Source organism: Rhinatrema bivittatum, chromosome 1, assembly GCF_901001135.1.
Source record: "Rhinatrema bivittatum chromosome 1, aRhiBiv1.1, whole genome shotgun sequence".
In the NCBI taxonomy this organism is placed as follows: domain Eukaryota; kingdom Metazoa; phylum Chordata; class Amphibia; order Gymnophiona; family Rhinatrematidae; genus Rhinatrema; species Rhinatrema bivittatum.
The window spans coordinates 11,835,400-11,861,655 of record NC_042615.1 but is presented as its reverse complement, the minus strand read 5'-3'; the positions used below and the strand labels follow the sequence as shown (position 1 = coordinate 11,861,655).

The following is a 26,256-nucleotide window of genomic DNA, read 5'->3' as shown; positions in this document are numbered from 1 at the left end:
GTTATGCATAGGATTGCTAGAGTGGAAAGGGGATATGGGGGGGGGGGGGGGGGGTGAGTGGTTAGGAAGTGTTGGTTTTATTTTTTATTGCATCGTGCTATTTTTATTATAGTTATTGTATTATGTCATATGGTGAAAATACTTTGGGGCTCCTTGAGGCAGTATAGAAATATCAGAATAGAATAGAACCCAGGTCTTCTGCTTGTTGACATGCAGCACTGATACTGGGCTTTCATGCTCTTTAACATGGAAGGAGCCCACTAGCAGAAATGGTGGAACAGATTTTGGATGTGCTTGGGAGACTATGGAGTGACAGGAAAATGTGGAGAGAGGGAGCATGGGGGAACTCCTATGTGCATTTACCCAAAAAAATCAAGTGGACGGACTGCATGGGTATCTACCATCATTCACTGTGTTACTATTCTTCCAACCAAGTCCAGAATATGAAAGCTGGATGCAGAGCTCTCTGGGGAAGAACAATAGAACAGTATCTGATTAAACCCAAGGCACCTGCAGCTCAGGGTAAAATCAGCGCTCCTAGGCCAGGCGCTGACGAGAGGGAGAGAATCAGAGGTGAAGAAACACTGCTAGCTCATTCCAGACAGCAACAGGGAGAGGCCTGCCACCAACTGTGCCTGCATTATATGCCAAGAACTACCGAAGAGAAGAAAAACAGAGTCAGGGAGGTAGGCAGAAACCAGGCCAAATTGCATCAGCAAGAAAGAGCAGAGTTGTGGAGGCGTGGAAAGGCATTTGTAACCTGAGTGGGAATGTGGGAGCTTCTAGGAAACCATGTGCCATTGATGTAAAAAGGCCAAGGCAGCTTGGCCAAACTTCAGTCTAGGAATGCTGTGGGAGGGCCGGTGCCTCACTACAACAAGACGAAAGGAATTCCATCGCTGTAAGGAAGCCAGGGAAAAGAAGGCCTGAGAAGGTGAAAGCGTTCAGGCCGGACACAGCCTCTCTTTACCATCTAATCTCGCACCGCCTGCCACTCAGGCTAGTGTACATCACGCATAAGATGAATATAAGCCTGCCGTTTTCTTGCCTGTCCATGGTTCATGATTTACAGGCAGAGCTGCAGCTTGTTCATTTAAATTAAACGTACCTCAAAAAAACTTAAAACTGCATCTTAAAGAAATGGCTGAAGTCCAGTCTTGAATAGTGGGGTAAAGGCTAAAGGCCGGAGCAACAAAACACAGCTTCTATGTTTCTGGAAGGGAGAAGGAAATCTGGGGGGCTCACACTCCAGGGCATGTTTTGGGCCTGCTTCAGACTTTCTGTGCAGTCGAGGTGACGTTGCCGATTGGGGCTCCATTCCCTGCCAGCGTGGGATTCAGCCAGAACAAAGTTGTGTGCAAACGGCATAAAAAGTTAGAACCAGGGCTGGCCACGAGCTGGCTTTCAGCCCGGTTAATGAAGCAGCGCCCTGGGTGGACAGGGTGAGCAGAATATATCAGAATCCCTTTCACCACTGCCTAGGTGGCTTGCATAAATACTGTGTATTTCCCATTTTGGCCTCTCTTGTCTGTGCCAGAATCTGAGCAGGCCCCGATCCCTTTTTAAGGACCAACATCCAAAAATAAAATGTAGTATATGAGCTCTCCATGCCACTCACACCCCTCCTTCAGATACCAACAGACTTAGCTGGTCTCCAAAGCTGGTCTCCAAAGCTCTGGAGGAAAGGAGGAGCAGGGGTGATATGATTGAGACTTTCAGATACTTGAAAAACTTTAATGATCCAAAGACAACGACAAACCTTTTCCGTCAGAAAAAAATCAGCAGAACCAGAGGTCACGAGCTGAGGCTCCAGGGAGGAAGACTAAGAACCAATGTCAGGAAGTATTTCTTCACGGAAAGGGTGGTGGAAGCCTGGAATGCCCTTCCAGAGGAAGTGGTGAAGTCTAAAACTGTGAAGGACTTCAAAGGGGCGTGGGATAAACACTGTGGATCCATCAGGTCTAGAGGGCGTGAATAAAGAGGAGGCAGCAAAACACTGCACGGAGCGGCAGTAGCCACAGAGGCATTCACGGAGCGGGATGCCAGTGGTTGGTGTTCCACCTTCATGGAGTGGAAGGATGGAGGGCTGCCATCTCAAAAAAAAAAAACAAAACAAAAAACAAAAAAAACCAGGGGTGGGTAAGAGTATGGGGCAGGGGGTGGCCTGCTTGTTACAGCGGTTGCTACCCCTAATTGAGCTGGATGTTCATCTGGATGCAGATACGGCGCTGCTCTCTACATTGGTGGTGGGGTGGAGGGGAATTAGGGCTGGAGGGTACTGGAAGCCAATAGTAACAGGTGGGAGAGAGAAAAAGGGAAAAAAAATGGATAACGTGCGTAGCTTGCTGGGCAGACTGGATGGGCCGTTTGGTCTTCTTCTGCCGTCATTTCTATGTTTCTATGAGCTATGTCGTGCTTTTGTGTTGGCCCTTTACAAGGTATCGGAGCCTGCTAAGCGTCCAGTTTTCCCTAGGAACAGTAGGACTACTTGAGTCTGCATTGCTGCCTCGTGCAGGATAACATTTTTAAAGGAGTGGCGGGGGTCAGAGACCCTACTGAGTAGCCAATCAAACCATCCTAATCCCTACTTTGCTTCCATTGCCCCCTACCATAGCACGAGCACAGCATTGCTTGAGCATGGCCCAGAAGCCCCTGTTCTTCTGTAACTAGTGGAGAAAGCATGGGAGTGGTGAAGAAGCCGACACTCTTTCAGCCCCTCAATGTCTCAGCAGCAATCCTTTGGTAACAGTGCTAGAGCTGACACCATGCTTGATCGTACCCTACGCCTCACGTAAAGCACTGATGTCCAATATTTCCCAGGACCCCAGTAAGTGGCAAAAGCTTCTTAACTTGTCTCTGCTATGCAGTGTTCAGCGGGCAAGTATGCAATTAATGGCACCCGCTCAACAAGCTAGCCCCACTTGTTGGGCCAGTTTCCCTTACACTTTGTTCGAGACCTCTCTCTTCCATTTTATTAATCTCATCCCAGACTGAGATTAAAAATGAAGATACGATTTTACAAAGTACTGTCACATGCTATTGACACCATCACTTGGATTTGTACAAACCCAGGCAGAGAGACACAGTATGTCATCATCTGTTCAGCTGACTGTCCCATTACAGCATCACAATTATCTCAACTTTAAGGCAAACTATGGAAGGATGAATCCCTCTCTTTAGAGAAAGAGTGGCGTATTTAATCAATACAATCAACCATGCCTCGCCTTTCTGGCTATTTATTACCACTGTAGACCTAAAGAAGGCTGGATTCACTCTCTCCCTACCCCCTCCTCTCAAACCAGATTTTAGGAGCCTACCAAGGGACTAACCCTTTCACCATTCTCAAGAGCTGAAGTCTTGACCATTGGCACTCATTTTCACATACCCTCTGCCTGGGTGCTGCCATGTGTTTGGGCAACATGGGAAGAGGGTTCAGGGAAATGTAAAGGAGTAGAAATACCCAGAGAGCCACAAAAGGAAGATGCAGGAGCCTTTCCCTACAGCCACATCATGGCAGGGTCTCGTAGAGAAACACAGGAACAAAGGAGGGTAGCCAGGCTTTATCAATCCTCCGCCTCCCCACTCCCTAAAAAAAGAAAGCTTGCCAGAGCAAAGTAGAACATTCAGTACATTTTCAATGGAGGCAGTCTCATAGATCAGATTCTAGACCAGCCTGCAAAATGCAGCTTTCATTTCTTTTAAATCCTACTTGATTCCATTTCAGATAGAACTCCTGTGGTCACCCAGAGCACTGCTAGTAATTTTGCTGCTTTTGATAATGCTGTGCACAAAGACGGGCAGCAGCAGTCATACCTATCACTGACTGCAGTGTACAGGAATCTGTTACATCACCACACTGGTAGCAGGTAGCTACTGTTATATCTTTCCAAGATGAACATTTTTGTATTACCCACCACCTAAAACAGTTCTTCCCCCTCTCTTCCTGCTCCAGACATATACACCACCTCCAACAAAGGCAAGAACACATTTGCTTGAAATATAGGTAAGTGTTTGAGGCCTTTGGAATCTAAGTTGGCCACCCTCCTGTCTGAATTTCTCTCTCTATAGATGGATCCAGGACACAGATTTTTAATATTGTGTTTTGAAAACTGTGAGATTTCCTTGCCTCAGAGTTAGAAGCCTGCAAAACGCAGCCAGCAATCAGGGCCATACAGTAGACCTGACAGGCAAGGTCCATTGAATAATCTCTTTATACAAAGACTATAGTTGGGTAGTGTTCATCATTTTGTAGGGTACTCCAGAAGAAAAGAAATGGCCTGTGTCTTTCATCCTGCTAAAAGGGGCAATAAAAGAGTAGCTGAAGGACAGGGTTAGGCTAGTTGTGGATTTTGGTTCTCCAGGCTTTGTGAGTGAAAACATTTACCACAGAAAGTTGTGGAGACTGAGAACACTCTTGAACATGTTTCTGTGTTCTTTTCTACTTAGGGGATACAGCTGTCCGGGAAGTTTTTGAAGAGACAGGCATCGAGTCAGCATTCAAGTCCCTCCTAAGCATAAGGCAGCAGCATAATCAGCCAGGAGCCTTTGGGAAGTCCGATATGTACCTGATCTGTCGCTTGAAGCCCCTGTCCTTCAGCATAAGCTTCTGCCCACAAGAGTGCCTGAAGTGTGAGTGGATGGACCTAGAGGAGCTGGCCACGACCAAGGACACCACACCCATCACAAGCAGAGTAGCTAAACTGCTGCTGTATGGCTATCGGGAAGGGTTTGAGAAGATTGACCTAACTATGAGAGAGTGTCCTGCAGTTTATACAGGCCTGGTCTACAAGCTCTATCATAGGGTGCTCCCCACAGCTTAACAAAACAGGAAAAACATATAACAAGCTTCACATTATAGACTGAGTCATAATTTAAATCAAAAGCCTTTGGTTTTAATTTTTGTTATTTTGATACTGCAGAATTATTGATACCATATCAGAAGGAAATGTCAGCAGACAAATAGCAGGTGAGGATGTTGGCAAGAGCAGCATGCAGGCCACTCTCCGGGAACAGGCCACGAGGGTGTGAGTTAGATCACTTGAGAAGATGAAAGCAGAAAACCAAGGTCATAATGATTTTAAGGCTGACTATGGGGCCCCACAGGCTCACAGCACTACTCTCCGAGTATTGAATGGGTTGGCCAGCCCAGGGATCTGAAAGAGTGGAAGGGGCAGGCCACCTCAGAGAACAGTAACTGCATGCCTCACTTTCCCATGGGATGTTACAAGCCAAACATGTTAACTGGTCCTGGTTCATTCAGTGCATCTGATGCACCGCTGCAGACTAGATCTGCTGGAAATACCCTTTACACATAAAGATGACTTCAAGGCCTGTGCCTCTGGAGTTTTGGAATCTGTCACAGGTACATCAGAGGTGACTAAATAAACGTTTTAAGTACGATATTACAGAAGTAACAGAGGCCCCTGCCAGCCCTTACATACTGAGATTTTCCAGGGCTCCCGCATGCATAATGCAGCCAAACGCCCTGGTTTATTCCAACCCTACAACATTCTGCAGGGGCCATGGCCTATCTCCTGCCTGGAAAGACATAGCTATGCCCTTGCTTAACATTATGCAAGAAACTTTTAGATATGATTAAAAGATATGATAGGTGTTTTGATTTCTTTCATGTTGCAACATGTTAAGGGGCGGATTTTAAAAGCCCTGCTCGCATAAATCCGCCCGGATTTACGCGAGCAGGGCCTTGCGCGCCGGCGGCCAATTTTCCATAGGCCGCCGGCGCGCACAGTGCCCCAGGACGAGCGTAGGTCCCGGGGTTTTTTGTAGGGGGCGTGTCGGGGGCGGGGCCGAACGACGCTGCGTTTTGGGGCGGGATGCGGCGTTTCGGAGGCGGGCCCGGGGGCATGGTTGCGGGCCGGGGCGTTCCGGGGGCGTGGCCTCGCCCTCTGGAACTGCCCCCCGGTCGGGTCTCGGCGCGCCAGCAGCCCGCTGGCGTGCATGGATTTACGTCTCCCTCCGGGAGGCGTAAATCCATGGATAAAGGTAGGGGGGGGTTTAGATAGGGCCGGGGGAGTGGGTTAGGTAGGGGAAGGGAGGGCGAAAGAGAGTTCCCTCCGAGGCCGCTCCGATTTCAGAGCGGCCTCGGAGGGAACGGAGGCAGGCTGTGCGGCTCGGCGCGCGCCGGCTGCCCAAAATCGGCAGCCTTGCGCGCGCCGATCCAGGATTTTAGAGGATACGCGCGGCTATGCGATCGCGCTTTTTAAAAAAATCTACCCCTAAATGTGATGTGTATTCTGGTTCAAGTGAGGATTCACACAGCAGGAAAGAGAAGGCGCGCAGCGTGGAGCTGGAAGGGCTCAGCAGTTTTCATTACCATTTTCTTCCCCTTCACTCCTCTGCGCTGGCACAACAGACTCAGATTGCAGAGCAGCATAAAGGCCTGTACCACACAGACAGACATTCTTAGGAATCTCTGGTCTACAAGAGCAGCTAAGGGTTATAGTGAGGACAGACAGTTGTCACATTTCTACCGCCTTAAACCACAGAATACTTCCGCACACTCAGCAGGCCATGGCAGAGTTTGAGGCATCTTTCCGAATCAGCTCTTGGCAGCCATAGGGAGGAAAAGGATAGCCTTCTGCTCCGGTCCAGTTTTGGAGCCATTTTTGTGCTGCCCAGTTTGACTCAGTGCCACGTACCAGTCAGAGTATTTCTGGGACCGGTAGGTGTTGTAGTTATTGGGCTCCAGGCGTTCCAAGAAAAAACACTCATCCGTGATTAAATCCTGAAACGAGAAAGAAAAATGGCATTAGTGCAAGCTCCTCCTCCGCCAAATGCAACTGACGTGCCCCCCTCTGGTTACAGGTAAGAAAGTGGGGCGCATAAGAACAGCTGAAGAAGGAACCGGTGACATCGGTTTGGGATCATGGTGAGGTTAGTGCAATAAAAAGGTAGCACGAGATCCACTTCTCTCTAGGACTGAAGCAGCTACTAGAACCCTGCATAGCGACAGAGCCAGAGGGAAGCAAGTCCAAAAAACCAAAAGCATATAAGAAGTAAACGTCAATGGACAGGACCTTTCCCTACTGTTACAATCTCCCCCTGCAAGGTGTGAGCTGACAGTAAGGCTATATTCCAAACCAAAGTGCTTATAATCTAAGAGGTGAATTTTAAGATCCACACACGGGCACATATTAGCAATTTTATAACACACACGTATATGCACAAATACTTGTGCCTGTTATAAAATCAGCTATACGTGTGTACATGTGTGCACGATTTTATATTGACGCGGGCATATGCAGCCTTGCTCATGTAAGGGGGGGGGGGGGAAATTTAAGTAGATATGTCTGCCAACGCAATTACCTGTTTCCCCCGTTTGTTTCCAGTTGACCCCAGTAAAGGAGAGGACTTCCTAAACTCCCTAGCTAACTTGCCTCCCTTTTATCCTATGAGTCCAGCCTGTTAAAACCCTGCTGACTAGCTTAGTTTGTGTTATTTTATTACTTTCACACCGTCCATAGCAGAAGTAGTTACATGTTAGGGGACCCCGGCCCACGCACGTGTGCGTAAATACTTACGGGCAGACTCTGTGTTACAGACTCAGCCTGAACTTTTTGATTTGTGCCCAGAGCAGGAGATATGTGCATACTCACTCTGTTTTTAAAGTCCACACCGCACACGCCAGACCATGGCATGTAAATAATTGTTTATTATACCTATTTGAATTTTGCGTTGTCTAAAATATACGAATCCTCTCCCATATACTATCCCTGATTACTCTACCCTTTTAGATCAATCTCTGTTAGTCATTAAAATATTGTAAAGCTTGTTGCTATGTTATGTTACACTGTAAACCGAGGTGATGTTGCTAACGTGCCCCGGTATATAAAAAACCTTTAAATAAATAAATAAATAAATAGTCATGCACATAGTGCTTTTAAAATCCACTAGTAAATGGGCACCCGAAGCAGCAGGAGATAAAGCAACTGCCCAAGGTCACAAGGAGCATCAAATGGGGTTTGAACCCAGAGTGTCCTGGTTCTCAGCTTATTGCTTTAAACACTAGGCCACTCTTTTTTTCCTGCTGCAAAGAATACTGATGCTGTTCTAGGGCCTAGGGTATTACTACTATTATTATTATTAAACATTTATATAGTGCGACAAGTTATACACAGTGCCAGACATACAGACAGAAGAGAAAGCCTCTGCTCTGTGTGCTTACAATCTAGCCAAACATGGACAAACAAGCTACATTAGACTTTAAAAGGCAAAGATCCCAGATCACTAAGGGAGATAGTCAGAGGGGTGCGAGTGTGGTAAGAACATAAGAAGTTGCCATACTGGGTCAGACCAAGGATCCATCAAGCCCAGCATCCTGTTTCCAACAGTGGCCAATCTAGGCCATAAGAACCTGGCAAGTTCCCAAACATTAAGTAGACCCCATGCTACTAATGCCAGTAATAGCATTGGCTATTCTCTAAGTCAACTTGATTAACAGCAGTGAGGGATTGAAAGAAGGATTATTTGCTTCTGCTAGTTGAGATCAATTGCCTACAAATATAATTCTTGTAACTGGAGGGTAATCAAGGACGCATGCTTGCTTGCTTCTTCATTCCCTTTATTCTTTATGAGATGGATAAGTCATAGAAGAATCTATTTGCAGTGCTGCCTTTTAATAGGATAGGGTGTTTGCAGGAAAGGCTGTGTTGAGATGAGAAATTATTTCTTACATGAGTCACCTGAACAAACAGAGAGATGCTCATCCTCCAGTTGTCAATAGTTAAAAAAAAAAAAAAAAGTCATATCCAAACTGTTTTACAAGTAGATAAGATAGCCATGTTACGTATTAAGAACCAGTTAAATCATTATTTCAATGGGCACAAAGTTCCCTGCAATAGACGAAAGCGAAAATGTTCTGCCATGCAAATACAGTGATGATGAGATTAATTAAAAATACCCAATCTAAATATTATGCGACTTAGATGTGTAGCAAAACAGCAATCACTTTGGCAGATATGGGAGGAATACTGCAGATCTTTCTAGATTGATAGTAATCTCTATATTTCAGGAAACCTATGAATAGAGATGTTTGCAATAAATTTTTTCCCTCTCTATCTAATGCTCATATAACTATTCTCAAACCAAGTAGTCTATTTGAAATATATTTTGTAACATTGAAATCACCTGGCTTGGATGGTTTCAGCCCCAAATTTTATAAAATAAAATACTAAGGACAAACATCACAGCCCCTTTGTTGAAGTTTTATAATTGCTTATTAGAAGTAGAAGTTTTTCCTGATATTGCTAATCAAGTATTAATCACGGTATTTCCTAAGAAGGGGAAGGACTTAACGAAACTAGAAAGTTATAGACCAATCTCACTTATAAATGTAGACCTTAAAATTGTTGGCTTCCATTTTGGCTAGAAGACTCAGCTTGGTTGTCCCTGATTTGCTAGTTCCTGATCAGGTTGGTCTTGTGTGAAGAAGACACGGTGTTAGTAATATTCAGAAGTTAATCCATGCTTTGTGACTGTCAACATTTGGGGATTCTGATAAACATGACTGTTTGTCAAATGCCTTTTCAGCATCTAGATTAAAGTACAATGGCATTATTTATTCTGGGTACTGGAATGATATAGGTTTGAAGGGGCATTTTTAGATTGGTTAAAATTACTATATGCTAATCCTAGTGCACATTTATTTTATTTATTTTGAATTCTTATATATCGACATTCCTGTAAAGAATACAGATCACACCGGTTTACATTGAAACAGAACCTTCGCTGGGAGGCGATACATTAAACATCGAACATTAGCGCATTATAACATTCAAACATTTGGAAACAAGGAACAATTACAAATCGAAAGCAGCTTCAACACAGAATTAATAAAAATAAAATAAAAAATACTTTAGTACAAGATACATTAAAACAAATAGGAAGGTTAAGTAGCTTGGAAAAGGGGGAAAAAGGAGGGAAAGGATGGCAAAGGGGGCAGGAAGGAGTGAGGGGTAGAGCCTACGGAAGAAAACAATAGGAGGGAGAAACCCGGATGAGTCCTGGGAGGGCTGTGTAGAGAGATCGGTGTGCCCATTAACTGTTGGCCTTAGGCCTTAGTCCATGTTCTAAGAACAGCGTCAAAGAGAACTTGGGTTTTCAGGGAAAGCTTGACTGAAAAGCCAAGTTTTTAAGACTTTCTTGAAAGTTTGGAGACAATGTTCTTGACAGAGGTCTGGTGGGAGAGTATTCCATAGAGTCGGCCCTGCAGTAGATAACACTCGCTTACTTAGAGAAGATTTAGCAGGGGGGGCATACAGAGAGCCTTTGTAAGCTCTTCTGACTGGTCTTTCAGAGGTGTGCGGACGGAATTGATTACTGAGCTTGAGAGGGGCGATGTTATGGATGTCCTTATGTATCATCATGAGTACTTTGAACGAGATCCTGGCTTTGATGGGAAGCCAGTGAAGTGACTGCATTGTGGGAGAGATATGATCTCTTTTGTTTGAGTTGGTGAGTATTCTCACAGTGGCATTCTGTACTATCAGCAGTGGTTTGATTGTTATCGCAGGGAGACCTAGCAGGAGGGAATTGCAATAGTCTATTTTAGAAAGGATAATGGACTGCAGCACCAGACTGAAGTCCCGAAAGTGAAGGAGAGGTTTAAGTTTTTTTCGTACTTGTAATTTAAAGAGGCATTCTTTAGTAGTGTTTTGGACAAATGATTTAAGATTGAATTGGTTGTCTAGTTGAACCCCTAAATCTCTGACAGAGGAGGAGTGGTTGATAGCAGTTGTTAGCAGTTGTGTGATTGTGGCACATTTAGGGAGTTGAAGAGAACTTGGTTTTCATCTGGAGATATAATGAGAATCTCTGTCTTGTTTGTATTGAGGATCAAGTTAAGGCTGGTAAGCAGACTGTTAATCGATTGCAGACAGGTATTCCAGTGGGACCAGGTTTTATGAAGAGTCTGTGATAGGGAGAAGAATTTGGACATCATCCGCGTAAAGGTAATACTTTAATTTTAAGGTGGAGAGTAATTGGCAGAGTGGGAGCAGGTAGATATTAAAAAGTGTAGGGGAAAGAGCTGAGCCTTGCGGGACTCCTAGGTTTGATCTGATGGGGTGAGATACCTTATTGTTAATCCTCACCTTGAAAAATCTATTGTCCAGGAAGGATTTAAACCAACTGAGTGCCACTCCTTTGATATCAATGTCATCTAGATGCTCCAGAAGAATGGAATGATTCACAGTATCAAATGCCGCAGATAGGTCGAGTAGTACTAGTAGGTACGGCTGTTTCTTCTCAAGGTTTAGGAGAATGGTATCCACCAGTGATGTTAGAAGGGATTCCGTGTTTCGATTTTTGCGGAATCCAAACTGGAAAGGGGAAAGGATGTTCTCCTCAAGTTATTGTGAGAATTGTTTGTTTACTATTTTCTCCATAATTTTGGAGATCAATAGTAGGTTAGCTATAGGTCTGAAGTTTGCAGGATCAGTAGTTGGAAGGTTGGGTTTTTTTTTAGTAGGGGTTTAAGTATGGCTAGTTTTAGTTTGTCTGGAACCATCCCTTGTGTCAAGGAGCAATTAATGATGTCTGCTAAAGCTTTTGAAATAGTGTTCGGGATGGAGAGAAGGAGGTTTGAGGGTATTGAGTCCAGTGGGTGGGACGAAGGTTTGAGCTTCTTGAGGATGTTTTCGATTTCCAGGGAGGAGGTCTCGAAAGCTTCTAGGGTGGAGTTTTGATTAGGAGTATTGGGTAAAGACGGAGGGGGGGGGGGGTGTTCCCAAGTTAGAAGCGGTAAGTGGCTTTATGATGTTTGCTATTTTTCTCTCAAAAACGATGGCCAGCTCTGTGGCTTTGTTAAGTGCTAGGACATCTGGAATGGTAGGAGGGGAAGGTTTTGTGAGTGATGACACATAGGAGAATAAGGCTTTGGAATCAAAGATGAAATGGTGGATTTTTTTGGAGAAGAAATTTTTCTTAGATCTAAGAATGGCATTCAAAAATGATTTGTAGGCTGATAGAGTAGAGGTTGATGGGTTCTTGCGCCATCTGTACTCTTTGCTAAGTAGCTCTTGTTTGAGGGCCTTTAGTTTTGGAGTGAACCATGGTTTCCTGTTATCCTGGTGTGGGTGTAGCGATTTGGTAATGGTTGGATAGGCTTGTTCTGCAACTTTGCTAGTTATCTTGAGCCAGGAGGAAGTCGCGGTGAAAGCGTCCAAAAGATCGAGTTGAGCTAGATCCTTTGAAAGCAGATTACTCAGGTAGTCTGTGGAACAGGGTTTCCTGAACTGAATAGTGGTGTTAGGGAAGACAGGCCGGGGGTAATCTTTAATTTGTAGCTCTGATGAAATGACCTGATGGTCTGACCAAGGGATTGCAGTGCAAGTTGGGCTGGTGGCAGAAATAATGCCCTCGTTTATGAAAATAAGGTCCAGTGTATGGCCTGCTTTGTGAGTGGGGCTTGTAACAATTTGTCTGAAGCCCAGGTGACTAAGTGCAGAGAGTAGAATTTCACAATTGGGGGAATGCGGTGAGGCATCCACGTGAAGATTGAAATCTCCCATCAAGATGGATGGTTTATCTATGTTAAAATGTTTGGTTGTCAATTCAATCAATGGAGAGGGGTCAGAGTCAAGAATTCCTGGGGGTGCATAGATGAGGCCAAGTTGGAGATGATCTGATTTGAAAAGGGCTAGTGCGAGGTTGTTAGTTATGGTAAATAGTTGCAAAGAGAGGCCAAGACCTTTTTTTGCTGCGAGCAGTAGACCTCCTCCTCTTTTTTTAAGTCTTGGGATTGAGTGGATATCGTATAGTTGATTAGGGAGCTGATTCAGAAGTACTGTATCCGTTGGTTTCAACCACGTCTCTGTAACTGCACAAATGTCTGGTTTAGAGTCTAACAGGTGGTCATTGAGTAGGTGAGTTGTTTTTTTTTAAAATGGATTGAGCATTGAATAGAGTAAGCGTGAAGAGAGAGAATCCGAGGAGTTGAGTGACTGGAGCAATCATGATTGGAATTAGCCTTTGTTGTCGGAGGCCAATAGCTCGAGGCCTGTTGAATCTCCAATTGTAGGAAATGGGTATAGTAAATGTGCGCATATTGAGAAAGGGACGATGAGATGTAACGGTGTAAGCGGTCAGTTGCTAGAGATGATAAGTGAAATGCAGGGTAAAGGTGGTCTTGCAGGGCCTGGTGTCAGTGACAATATTTAGGTTGTGCCCAGAATGATGATAGGAATTTGTTAGCACGGTCGAGGAGGTGGGTCCAGGCGAAGGAGTGATATTTGAGGGCCGAAGGGGGCGTAGTACCTTAATAGCCAAGACGTGGATCGAGGAGGGTTGAAAGTGACACTGTTGCCAGGGTATCAGAGCGGCCAAGAGAGAAATCAGGGGGTAGCACTCCTGGGCGCACAAAGGGGCCTGCCCCTTTGACGCGCTTGTTCGGCACTTGATGCTGGGCGCCGAAATGGAGATTGAAATTTAAAGCTCTGCCGGTCGTCTTCTGATTGGCTGCCTTGCAGCCATTGGATGATTGGCCGGTTCTCGGGGGGGGGGGGAGGGCTTCAGCCACGAACGAGGAGAGCGGGCCGAGAGCAGAGCCAAGCCTGGTCACGCTGTCAGCGGCGGCCCTGTCCGGGTAAGTGCGGAGAAAAAGGCCTGTGACATTTATTTATTTATTTATTATTTATTTTTGGTTTTTATATACCGGAAGTTCCTGTATACAATACATATCACTCCGGTTCACATTTAACAGAAATAACTATCGCCGGGGAGGCGGTTTACATGGAACATATCGAATATAATGAACGGAAAATAATCAAGGTAAATTAAATATTTGGCATGTGACAGTCAATAGATTTCTGCTCCTTTTTTGTTACAGGGTGGGACAAGGCAAGGTTGTCCTCTATCTCCCCTTTTATATGTTCTAGCAGTTGAGCCACTGGCTATTAAAACTGCATGCCCATAAAGAATTTCATGGTATTTTTCTGGTGCACTGGAACAAAAGATATGTTTACAGATGATATTCTCATTTTTGTCTCTGATCCAATAGCTTTTTTGCCAGTTATTATGAAGTTATTTCAAGATTTTAGTACTTTTGCAGGTTTATCCATTAATTATACTAAATCAGAGGTACTGGCTCTGTCTACTTCTCTTCAAAACTCCTGGCCAGAGGATTTTCCTTTACGATGGGTTTCTTCTAGCTTTATATATTTAGGATTAAAATTTTCCTCCAATTATCGGGAGGTGTATCAGTTGAATATAAAACTGCAGTCTTGGACAGAACTTCCATTATTATTATTTGGTAGAGCAGCGCTTTTCAAAACTGTTCTTTTCCCAAAATTGCTCTATAAACTCCATATGTTGCCATGCTGGCCTTGGAGGACATGAAATGTTTACAATCCTTGGTGATAGGTTTTTTATGGCAGAATAAGGCAGGAGGTATCAGTTATTCAACATTACAGCAAGATCGCAGTGAAGGGGTTTAATCTTACCTGACTTTTGTTTTTATAATTTTGCTTGTCAATTCCATTTTGACTGAATCAGTTTTATCTCCTCTCTCTCCATGGACTGCTTTACATTTATCAAAATCTGATTTTACCCATTCATAATGCTTGGAAGTTTTTATGTTTGTGGTGGGGATCAGACTATAAGGACTATAGCTATTTACCATATGCTGGGAATACTGGTTTTGAACGAGGTATGCAGAATATGGAATTTCTAACCTGGAGCAGAAAACATCTTAAAAATATTTCAGATCTTTTCTGCAAAGCAGATAATTTGTATTTATTTCTTTGAACAACTGCAAAGAAAATATGACTTATCTACCTCAAACTTTTATACCTATCTACAAGCTCGACATTATGTTTCTTGATTGTTACGTCAGAAGCCAAAACTTTATGACCCTACTTCAGTATACTTTCTATAGTTGGGGATTGGTAAAAACTGTAACAAAATATCTTATTGGTACAAATTAAGATCAGAAAAGCCCTCTAGGTGTACACTAACCAAATTAGCTAATCAATGGTCTACTGAATTTGGTACTAAGGTAACAAGTGAACAATTATGTAAAATTCTTAAAGAGCTGCATAAGACAACAGTCAATATTAAAGTACAGGAGTCGCCATGACATGTTATTCAGAGAAGTTATTTTACTGCAGCAAAACTTTAACAGATGGGCCTATTGTCATCTGATCAATATTTAAAATGTAAGATGATGCAATCTAATTTGACTCAAATTTTTTTTTTTTTTTAAGTGTGTCCCAGATTGTACTCTTTATGGTCAGCAGAACTAGATAAGCTAACTGCAATTATAAATGAGCGGCCACCTTCCTTAGGAGAAGTATTACTACTGGATGATGTCACATGGGCTACATTCCTCTCCCAAAGGAATAAAAGGCTTGCACAAATTGCACTTCTATTGGCTAAGCTGATAAAATTGCAATACTATGTAAATGTACAATCATCTATTTTAGTGTGGATTAATTGAATGAGGGAATGGAAATCCATTGGAGATTTAGCTGCAAACATTTTACATAAAGTATTGAATGCACAATATACGGTAGCCTGGAAAACATTTATGGAATATACAAACATAAGTAATCTAAATATTTGGCTAAGGCAAAGAAAGCTGAAGGTAGGATGAAAGGTATGTGAATGATTATTTGTCCTTTGTAATATTTGCTACTGGAGCACTTATTGTTTATTACACCACAACAAAAATGGTAATGCATGGTTTATTTTGTTATCTCTGTTATGATCAGTATTTTGTATTCATGCATCACAGCAATAAAGATATTAAAAAATAAATAAAAATAAAACCAAAAAGACAGCAGCACTGTACAACACAAAATGTGCCTACCAGCTAGGTCCACGGATCTGTAGACTGAAGCTCCACTGCCCCAATTATTTAATTCCAGGAAAACAGGTCCACGGTCCCAAAGTGAAACAAAGCATAGACCCATGTGTGTGCAAGCAGATGCACACCCCCAAGGTTTGTCATCATAAAACTAGGAGATTATGGTGGTCCTGTCTAGAATGAAAGCACTTTTCATGTTAAACGGAAACAATCTCTTATAAACACTTCTGCCAAAGTGATTATGCAGAGTTTACGCCCTTGTGGGCCTGCTGCTGAGACCTGCATACCAGCACTGCAGGGAGCTGCCATACTGGCTTTTGGCCTGAACTATTACTGCAGAAAATCAGACTGTGGATTTCTCTGGTAATTAAGAATGAAGTGTCACATCCAAAGAATAAAGGCAGCCCACAAGGAAAGAATTTCCTAGGTTTCATTCTGCCTGACTCAGCAGAGAAGCCTGACCAGGGGAACTTAAACAGATGGTTGTAACGCTGCATCCTGCTCAGGACAGATGGGATTCCTTTGTGCGGACAGCCCCAACCTCACTCGGTAGTTTTAAACTGTCAACTCTTTGTGGCAGGGGTATTACCACCATTCAATTCCTTTCAAAGAAACTGGATGCCTTGGGCAGCTCAGTAATAAACACGTCATTAACCGTAATCCCCTGTATTTTGTTTTTAACGCTGTCACACAGCAGCTCAAGGGTCTGCAAGTTTAAGATAGTTATGAATAGGAGAGAGCCAAAGTTGGCTTCCAGAGTCTGTGAGCTGCTTCCTGTTTCCTTTGGTGCTGATAGGACAGCGCTGGAGAGTAACAGGAAGGCAAAGAGATGCTAAAATCTGGGAAGAGCTGTGCAGCTCAGAGGGATGGTTCTTAATCTCCCCCCAAAACACATTCATAGTGTCAGTGTGTACAGCACTGTACAAGATAATCCCCACGATTCCTGCCCCAAACAGCTTACAATGTAAGCCCACAGAAGGCTAAATAGTTTGATGAAGGTCACGCCAGGCATGATGATGGCCCAGAACAGACATTCTCGTTATAATTATCTTCCAATGTAACGCTGATAATGCACGTACAGCATTAGGGTATAAGCAAGGATAAAGTAAAGAACAGGGCTTAAGGAGCACCACTGAAAATATTTCTTCATGGAACGGGTGGGAGACACAAGGAATGGCCTCCCACGGGACACACTGCAGTGGAGTTCAGGAAGCTGGAGATTTGCAGAGAGGACTGCAAGAGGGAAGAAAAATGGACCAACGCGAGGGCTCCTGGCTCTCCTCAGATTCTCTGTTTCTGTTCTGCACAAGAGATATGAAGACAGGGCATTGGCTGGAATGCTAAGATGGATCATTAGTTAGTTTTTCATTTACTTTCACTCCATATCCTGCAATTCCTTTATACCTCACAGTGAGTTACAATATTGCTATAACACAAAGATCACTAGCAGACTAGAGATTGGGCATCCAAATGGCAGATGAAATTTAATGTGGATAAGTGCAGGGAAGAAAAACCAAACTAACGGTACACACTGCTGGTTTTCCACAACCCAGGAAAAGGATCTTGGAGTCACAGTGGACAATACTTTTAAATCCTCAATGGTGCTCAAAAAAAGCAAACAGAATGCTAGGATTTATTATTAAGGAAATGTAAAATAAAATGGAAGATATCATAATGCCTCTATATCGATCCATGATGCGACTGCATCTAGAGTATTGTGTGCAGTTCTCTAAGCCTCATCTCAAAAAAAGATATAGTGGAACCTGAAAAGGTACAGAGAAGGGCACCAAAATGATAAAGGGGATGGAACAGCTCCCCTATGAGGAAAGGCTGAAGAGGTTAGGGCTCTACAGCCTGGAGAAGAGATATGATAGACATTTATAAAATCATGATGGGGTGGAATGAGTAAATGGAATGATTATATAAGCTTTCCAATAGTACTAGGGGACATCCATGAAGCTAATAGGTAGCACATTTAAAACAAATTGTAAGAAGTTTTTTTTTTCACTGAATGCACTATTTAACTGTGGAATTTGTTACCAAAGGATGAAAGGGTGAAAGCAGTTAGCATAGCTGGGTTTAAAAAGGGTTTGGACAAGTTCCTACAGTAAAAATCCATAAATCACTACTAGCCATGTAATCTTGGGAACGCTATTTCTTATCCTGGTTATGAGCAAGGAGGACTGGATCTATTCTTTGGGATCCTGCTGGGTACTTGTGGCCTGGATTGGCCACTGTTGGAGACAAGATGCTGTGTTTGATGGGGCTTTGGTCTGACCCAGTATGGCAACTTCTTATCTTTATACAATTATAAAATAAATGTATCCCACCCAATGCCCCATAAAATGAACCCACCCTAGAATTAAAATTCCTCCTGATTCTGGTGAACCACACACCACTATGATGTATGGTCCTAACCTTATCACTCAGGAACCCATAACTGAAATTTATCCTTAACGTAGCCAGGACTTATTCCCTTCCAAAAAGAAAAAAAAAAAAAAAAAAAGAGTGCAGCAGCTTGAAACAAACAGATTACAGGACTCCAGACAACATGGCTTCAGAAAAGGAAGATGCTGTTAGGCGTACTTGAGTGAGTTCTTCACCAAGGTGAGTCAAGCAGTGGAGCAGGAAAATGCAGCAGATGTTGCCTATCTGGATTTTGGTAAGGCTTCTGCTACCATTCCACATAAAGACTTATAGAAGCTGCCACTGGATGGTACAGGAGTAGGACAGAAAGTTGTAATCTGGTTGAGTTCCAGACCTCAAGAGAGTGGTGGTCAGAGCTCACATTGATGAAGATAAAGTGACCAGTGGGGTACCCCAGGGCTCGGTGCTAGGGCCTGGCTCTTTTCAGCATCTTTATTAGCAAAACTGAAAAAAGGACTTAAGGGGAGAATATGCTTATTTACAGATGATACAAAATCTGTAATAGGGTAGAAATTCCAGAAAGAATAGAAAGAAATGAAAGGATACTTGAAAGACCTTTGCTTCTTTATTGAGAAAAAAATGTAAATTCAAAACATTTGTGGACCACTTATCAATCAGAAGTACAAGAACTGGCCACTGGTAAACAGGGACAAGACCTAGAGTAGTCAGCTCAAATGAGATGTAGGAAGCGACTCGGCGTAATAAAGCAACAGGAAAAGTTGACAGTCTACTCGGGTGCATAGGTAAAGTTAGCAGCAGCAGCAGCAGGCGATTCTGTGCTTGTACAGGTCACTAGCAAGACCCCAGCTGGAGTCCTGTGTTCTGTTCTGGAGGCCACACCTTCGTAAAGACATTGAAAAGATGGAAGCAGTTCAAAGGAGGGACACAAAACTGACACAGAGGCGTAATGTGCTCAAAACATACTCACTGGTGGGAAGAAGGCATAGGAAAGGTATGAGAGAAACAGTCAAATTTTTGGCAGGTTCCAATGAAGAACAGGAAGGTGACATTTTCCTAGAAAAGAAAATTCAAGGTGTTGTCATGAATAAAGATAGAGGGAGGAATCATGAGGAAATTCTTTTTTATTGAAAGGATTGCGGAATATAAAAACTCTTAAATAAAATAAATAAAATGTATGGAATAATCTACTAGCAGACAAGTTAAATATCTACTATGACAAGTTAAATATGTGTGGAATAGATAGAAAGGGCAGTGGAAAGAGCAAGGTAGAAGTCATGAGAGAGAGGGGGCAGCCTGAGTGCTGCACTATCCAGCCTGGTAAAGCCATGGTCCGCAAACTGGGGACGGGGGTGGAAACGTGAACAATACTGCACAGGGATGCAGGCAGCTGCAGCAACAGCCCATTCTGCAGATCAGTGGCAGCAACGGCCTACGCAGGCCCAGAGATCAATGGCAAGGCAGGAAATCAGCAATCAGTAACGCAGCAGTAAGGCGAGGGGGATGAGAATGACTGGTGAGAGAGAGAGAAGGAAAAAAAGAGGGGGAGAGACTGATGGAGGAAAGGGAGGAGAGAGAGAGAATGGTGGGGGAAGAGTGGTGCAAGGGAGAGACAGAGAAAGGTTGGGGTGGAGGGTGTGATGTGGAGTAGGGATGTTCAGTATTTCCGTAGGTGTAATGTTTAGTCAGAAGCTGTGTTATTAAATTTGTCAGCTAAGATCAAGGGCCACCAGAGGGCACCCTGGAAAAAAATAATGAAGTTCACTGTTCCTCTTGTTTTGTGGCAAAGTCTCTTAGGCCTAGTTATATCTAAATGATCAGTACATAACCATCTAAAACGTAACAAGGCGTCAATAGTTTGAACCTTAGGCGAGTCCGACAGCCTCAGATCCAGTTTCCAGCCTGCTCCGAGCTCCTCAATGCATCAAAATGGCAAAACTTGAGCCTCCTGCTGGCTTCAATTTTGCTGATCTGGCATCCTGGCCTGACTGGTGCCAGCAGTTTGACAGGTACAGGATGGCAACCAAGCTGCATGCAGAGGACTCATTTAAACTATGGGACACGAAGCTGAGCACATCTTCAAGTCATTTGGTCTTCCAGGCTGAAGGAGCGAGGAACAAATGTGAGAAGTATAAGGAGTATTTTAGTCCCAACTGCAATGCAATTTATGAGAGCACAAAGCTCCACCAGTGATCTCAGCTTCAGGGGGAACTGATGGAAGCCTTCATTAGGCAGCTGTATGAGCTGGCCATGGGCTGTGACTGATATTTCCTTTGGAGGTACTAAAGAGGACCAGATCTGGGCCAGGCTGGTAACTGGAATTCAGGAATATGTCACTGATACCGCCACAGCCCTAGAAATGAGGCGGCACTCTGAACGGGTTAAAGCACAGAGCCAGGCTCCAAGTACACAGAGCATAGAGAAAGCATTACGTGGCAAAAATAAGCCTCACAGCAGGAAGCAAAGTTACAGCAAGCTGCAATGCCAAGCAAGCACCCAGAGGAAAATGAGAAAATATGGAAGGAGTAGTGGAGATCATCTGTCCACCGAAGCATGCTGAGTCTTGGGCAGAGAAGTACAACTCAGTGCCAAAGTACATGCCTGGGAAAGGTTTTCTAGTAGCACGTGCTACCCTAGCATCCTGGATAACACGGATGCATGAAAACACATCCAACTGAAGAAATGCAAACCAATGACAGAGTACATGACTGCGAATGATTTACTTGTGGCACACATATCCTGGTACCCTGGACAGCAGTGATCCATGAGAACTGGATGAGAGGTTTTGGTCTACGTCCAGACAATGGAAGCCCAGACACTAATAAGGAGCTGCTAATGGCAGCCCTGATTGCAACAAACTGTCATGCGGGTGCAGGCTGGACTCCTGGTGCCCCCCCGCAGCAGTAGGGCAAAACCGCAGGGCAAGGCTTGGGTTTATCTTACGCCTAAGTCAGCCTCTTTCCCTGCAGTTTGAGCCCTTGCGTTCTGGGGCCAGTAGGGCTTTGCCTCTTCTGCAGATCATCATGGTAGGTCAGGCTGGATGAAGCAGGACAGGCTGGATGAGGTTGGAGAACTGGACAAGGCAGGAACTGAGGTCAGGCACAAGCTGGACGTTGGGGCAGAGACAGGCTGGAAGCTGAGGACTAGATACTGGACATGGGCTAGAAAAGGATACAGACTCAGGCTGCAGTCTGGATACTGTCTCAGACTGGGGACAGCAGCAAGGTCTGGGAAACAGACAAGGAACTGGACAGGGCGACAAGACAGAACAAGGACTGGACTAGACAGTACAGGCAACAGTGAACAGGGAAGCCCAATAGGGCACAAGGCTGGCTATGAGAACCCTAGCAGGCCCAGAGGCCATAAGGTAAGGCAGAGAGGCCCAGAGAGCAAGCAAGGAGGCCTGGGAAGCCACAGGGTGAAACAGGAGGACAAGAGAAGCCACTGGACAAGGCAGAAGGCCTGGGTAGGCCGCAAGGCAAGAAAGGAATGAGAGAAAAAGGTGGCCAGGTCAGGAAGCCAAGGTAACTCAATGAAGAGGCATCAGAGTAATTAAATCACAAGCAGATTGTGATAACTTGCAGGAAGACCTTGTGAGACTGGAAAATTGGGCATCCAAATGGCAGATTAAATTTAATGTGGATAAGTGCAAGGTGATGCATATAGGGAAAAATAACCCATGCTATAATTACACAATGTTGGGTTCCGTATTAGGTGCTACAACCCAAGAAAGAGATCTAAGCGTCATAGTGGATAACACATTGAAATCGTTGGTTCAGTGTGCTGCGGCAGTCAAAAAAGCAAACATTATTAGAAAGGGAATGGTGAATAAAACGGAAAATGTCATAATGCCTCTGTATCGCTCCATGGTGAGACCGCACCTTGAATACTGTGTACAATTCTGGTCACCGCATCTCAAAAAAGATATTGCGATGGAGACGGTACAGAGAAGGGCAACCAAAACGATAAAGGGGATGGAACAGCTCCCCTATGAGGAAAGGCTGAAGAGGTTAGGGCTCTACAGCCTGGAGAAGAGATATGATAGACATTTATAAAATCATGATGGGGTGGAATGAGTAAATGGAATGATTATATAAGCTTTCCAATAGTACTAGGACTAGGGGACATCCATGAAGCTAATAGGTAGCACATTTAAAACAAATTGTAAGAAGTATTTGTTTTTCACTGAATGCACTATTTAACTGTGGAATTTGTTACCACAGGATGAAAGGGTGAAAGCAGTTAGCATAGCTGGGTTTGAAAAGGGTTTGGACAAGTTCCTACAGTAAAAATCCATAAATCACTACTAGCCATGTAATCTTGGGAATGCTATTTCTTATCCTGGTTATGAGCAAGGAGGACTGGATCTATTCTTTGGGATCCTGCTGGGTAGTTGTGACCTGGATTGGCCACTGTTGGAGACAAGATGCTGTGTTTGATGGGCCTTTGGTCTGACCCAGTATGGCAACTTCTTATCTATATACAATTATAAAATAAATGTATCCCACGCAATGCCCCATAAAATGAACCCACCCTAGAATTAAAATTCCTCCTGATTCTGGTGAACCACACACCACTATGATGTATGGTACTAACCTTATCACTCAGGAACCCATAACTGAAATTTATCCTTAACGTAGCCAGGACTTATTCCCTTCCAAAAAGAAAAAAAAAAAAAAAGAGTGCAGCAGCTTGAAACAAACAGATTACAGGACTCCAGACAACATGGCTTCAGAAAAGGAAGATGCTGTTAGGCGTACTTGAGTGAGTTCTTCACCAAGGTGAGTCAAGCAGTGGAGCAGGAAAATGCAGCAGATGTTGCCTATCTGGATTTTGGTAAGGCTTCTGCTACCATTCCACATAAAGACTTATAGAAGCTGCCACTGGATGGTACAGGAGTAGGACAGAAAGTTGTAATCTGGTTGAGTTCCAGACCTCAAGAGAGTGGTGGTCAGAGCTCACATTGATGAAGATAAAGTGACCAGTGGGGTACCCCAGGGCTCGGTGCTAGGGCCTGGCTCTTTTCAGCATCTTTATTAGCAAAACTGAAAAAAGGACTTAAGGGGAGAATATGCTTATTTACAGATGATACAAAATCTGTAATAGGGTAGAAATTCCAGAAAGAACAGAAAGAAAGCAAAATTGCTTACCTTGTAATAGGTGTTATCCCAGGACAGCAAGATGTAGTCCTCACATATGGGTGACGTCATTCACGGAGCCCTTAAGCGGGAAAAACTTCTGGCAAGTTTCTAGAAGCTTTTAACTGGCTGCCTGAGGCTACTGAGCATGCCCGGCATGCCTTGATATTCCCTGCCACAGGGGTCTCACTCCAGTCTTGTATGTAGCAATAAGCATTAGTAAAATTAAAATAATAAAGTCTGAGGCCCAACTCCGCGGGGTGGCGGGTGGGTTCCGTGAGGACTACATCCTGCTGTCCTGGGATAACACCTATTACAAGGTAAGCAATTTTGCTTTATCCCAGGACAAGCAGGATGCTAGCCCTCACATATGGGTGATTAGCAAGCTAGAGGCTGAGGCATTGTCCATGTAGGTAGCAGCAATGCATGTTTGAGGAAATGAGTCAGCCGAAGATCCCAGCAGATTGGATGTAGAAGGAGTTGGGATTAAACTGGAAACAAGTTCTTTAAGACAGATTGTCCATAGGCTGAATCCTGTCGTCCTTCCTTGTCCAAACAGTAATGAGCTGCAAAGGTGTGAAGGGAACTCCATGTTGCTGCTTTACAAATGTCAATGATTGGCACGGAACGAAAATGTGCTACTGAGGTTGACATTGCTCTTACTGAATGTGCCTTTACTCGCCCTTGGAGAGGAAGGCCTGCTTTTTCATAGCAAAATTGTATGCAATCTGCTAACCAATTGGATAGAGTATGCTTTCCCACTGCTTTACCTGGCTTAATTGGGTCATAAGAGACAAAAAGCTGATTGGATTTTCTGAGGGACGTAGTGCGATTTAAATAAAAAGACAACGCACGTTTACAGTCCAAAGTGTGTAGAGCTCTTTCGCCTTGGTGAGAGTGAGGCCTTGGAAAGAATGTGGGTAGAACTATTGTTTGATTTAAGTGGAATTCCGTAACTACCTTAGGAAGGAATTTTGGATGTGATCGGAAAACCACTCTGTCATGGAGAAACTTTGTATAAGGTTCATATGTGACAAGTGCTTGTAACTCACTAACCCTTCTAGCTGATGTGATGGCTATGAGGAAAATAGTTTTCCATGTGAGAAATTTAAGTTCACAGGAATCTATGGGTTTGAAAGGAGAACGCATTAATCCTGTTAAAACCAGATTCAGGCCCCCTTGTGTAGCTGGAGGCCGAATTGGTGGTTTAAGGTGAGTTAGACCTCTCAAATCTACTGACGAGAGGTTGTGTGGATATAGGTGCATCTCCTATCTTGTTATGATAAGCGGAGATTGCGCTCAAATGCACTCTGATTGACGATGTCTGAAGACCAGAGTCTGAAAGATGGTACAAATAGTCTAGAAGAGAAGTAGTGGGGCAAGTGAAAGGATCAATATTGTTTTGCTTGCACCAGAAAGTAAACCGTTTCCATTTGAAAGAATAATTCCTTCGTGTGGAAGGTTTGCGTGAAGCTATAAGCACTTGAGAAACATTAGTTGAGAGATTAAGAGATTGTAGGATTAAGCTTTCAACATCCATGCAGTCAGGGATAGGGATTGAAGGTTGGGATGGCGCAACCGACCCTGATCCTGAGTGATGAGATTGGGAGCTACTCCCAGGCGTATTGGATCCTTGACTGACAGGTCTAGCAGTGTGGGAAACCATACTTGTCGAGGCCAATATGGGGCTATGAGTATCATGGACCCCTTGTCCTGTTGTAGCTTCACCAGTGTCTTGGTGATAAGCGGTATTGGAGGATATGCATATAGTAGGCCTGAGTTCCAAGGGCGAGCAAAGGCGTCCTTGGCTGGTTGGTTCTTCTGTTTGTGCAGAGAACAGAAGTTGTCCACTTTGTGGTTCAGATGCGACGCAAAGAGGTCTGTTGTTGGTTGTCCCCAACGTTGGAATATTTTGGTCGCAATGGAGGGATTTAGAGACCATTCGTGTGGTTGGAACTGGCGACTGAGTCGGTCTGCTAGTACATTTTGAATCCCTGCTAGATAAGTGGCCTGTAGGAACATTGAGTGGTTCAAGGCCCAGTCCCAAATTTGTGCAGCTTCCTGACAGAGGAGATACGAGCCCGTACCTCTCTGTTTGTTGATGTACCACATGGCTACAGTATTGTCTGTCTGGATTAGCACAGTCTTGTGTGAAAGGCAGTCTTTGAACGCATGCAGCGCATAACGTATTCTGCCTTGAGGCGACTGTTTTAATGTATTTCCGCCCTGGAGGCGACTGTTCAGTTCCTTGTAAACCGGTGCGATATGTATTCTTTACAGGAACATCGGTATATAAAAATAAAAAATAAATAAATAAATAAATAAATAACGTATAGCTCGAAGTTCCAGAAAATTGATTTGATATGTGGCTTCGAGTTTTGTCCAAGTTCCTTGAGTTTGAAGAGAGTTTACATGAGCGCCCCATCCCAAGGTGGATGCATCTGTAGTTAATGTTATCTGAGGGATCGATTTTTGGAAGGGTAGGCCCTTGCGCAAATTGTCCTTGATTGTCCACCATTGTAGCGATGAGCGTAGTTGGTGGGTTACTTAGATTTGATAATGTAGTGGTTGTATGGCTTGGATCCACTGTGATCGAAGAGTCCATTGGGTTAGTCGCATGGCAAGTCTTGCCATAGGAGTGACGTGAACCGTTGAAGCCATGTGGCCTAGTAAGATTAGAAACTGATGAGCTGTCACTTGTGGTTGTATGGACATGGAGTACGCCAACTGGGACAGTGTTTGTGCACGGTCTTCTGGAAGAAAAGCTTGTGCAAGGTTTGTGTTTAATTCTGCTCCTATGTATTGGAGTAAATGAGACGGGTGCAGGTGGGATTTTTGATAATTGATGAGAAATCCCAGTTTGTGAAGTAACTGTATTGTGTAATGTAGAGAAGTTAGCGCTCCTTGCTG

At 44.0% G+C, this 26,256-nt stretch overlaps 2 protein-coding genes across 4 annotated transcripts in view; one reads left to right on the top strand and one right to left on the bottom strand.

The window, feature by feature from the left end:
• Positions 1-8,813, top strand: part of LOC115083635 (nucleoside diphosphate-linked moiety X motif 6-like) — a 157,611-nt gene extending 148,798 nt beyond the window's left edge. The window contains exons 5-6 of one of the 3 annotated variants that reach the window (XM_029587680.1): positions 4,447-4,629; positions 6,826-8,813. In XM_029587680.1, coding sequence (XP_029443540.1) covers positions 4,447-4,629; positions 6,826-6,893 — 251 coding nt within the window. In that variant the 3' untranslated portion in view covers positions 6,894-8,813. Of the gene's footprint in view, positions 1-4,446; positions 5,731-6,825 lie in introns of those variants that run through there. The other 2 variants (XM_029587609.1, XM_029587754.1) reach the window with 2 other exon arrangements.
• Positions 6,123-26,256, bottom strand: part of LOC115083808 (fibroblast growth factor 2-like) — a 114,429-nt gene continuing 94,295 nt past the window's right edge. The window contains exon 3 of the mRNA XM_029587864.1: positions 6,123-6,745. Coding sequence (XP_029443724.1) covers positions 6,560-6,745 — 186 coding nt within the window. The 3' untranslated portion in view covers positions 6,123-6,559. The remainder of the gene's footprint in view (positions 6,746-26,256) is intronic.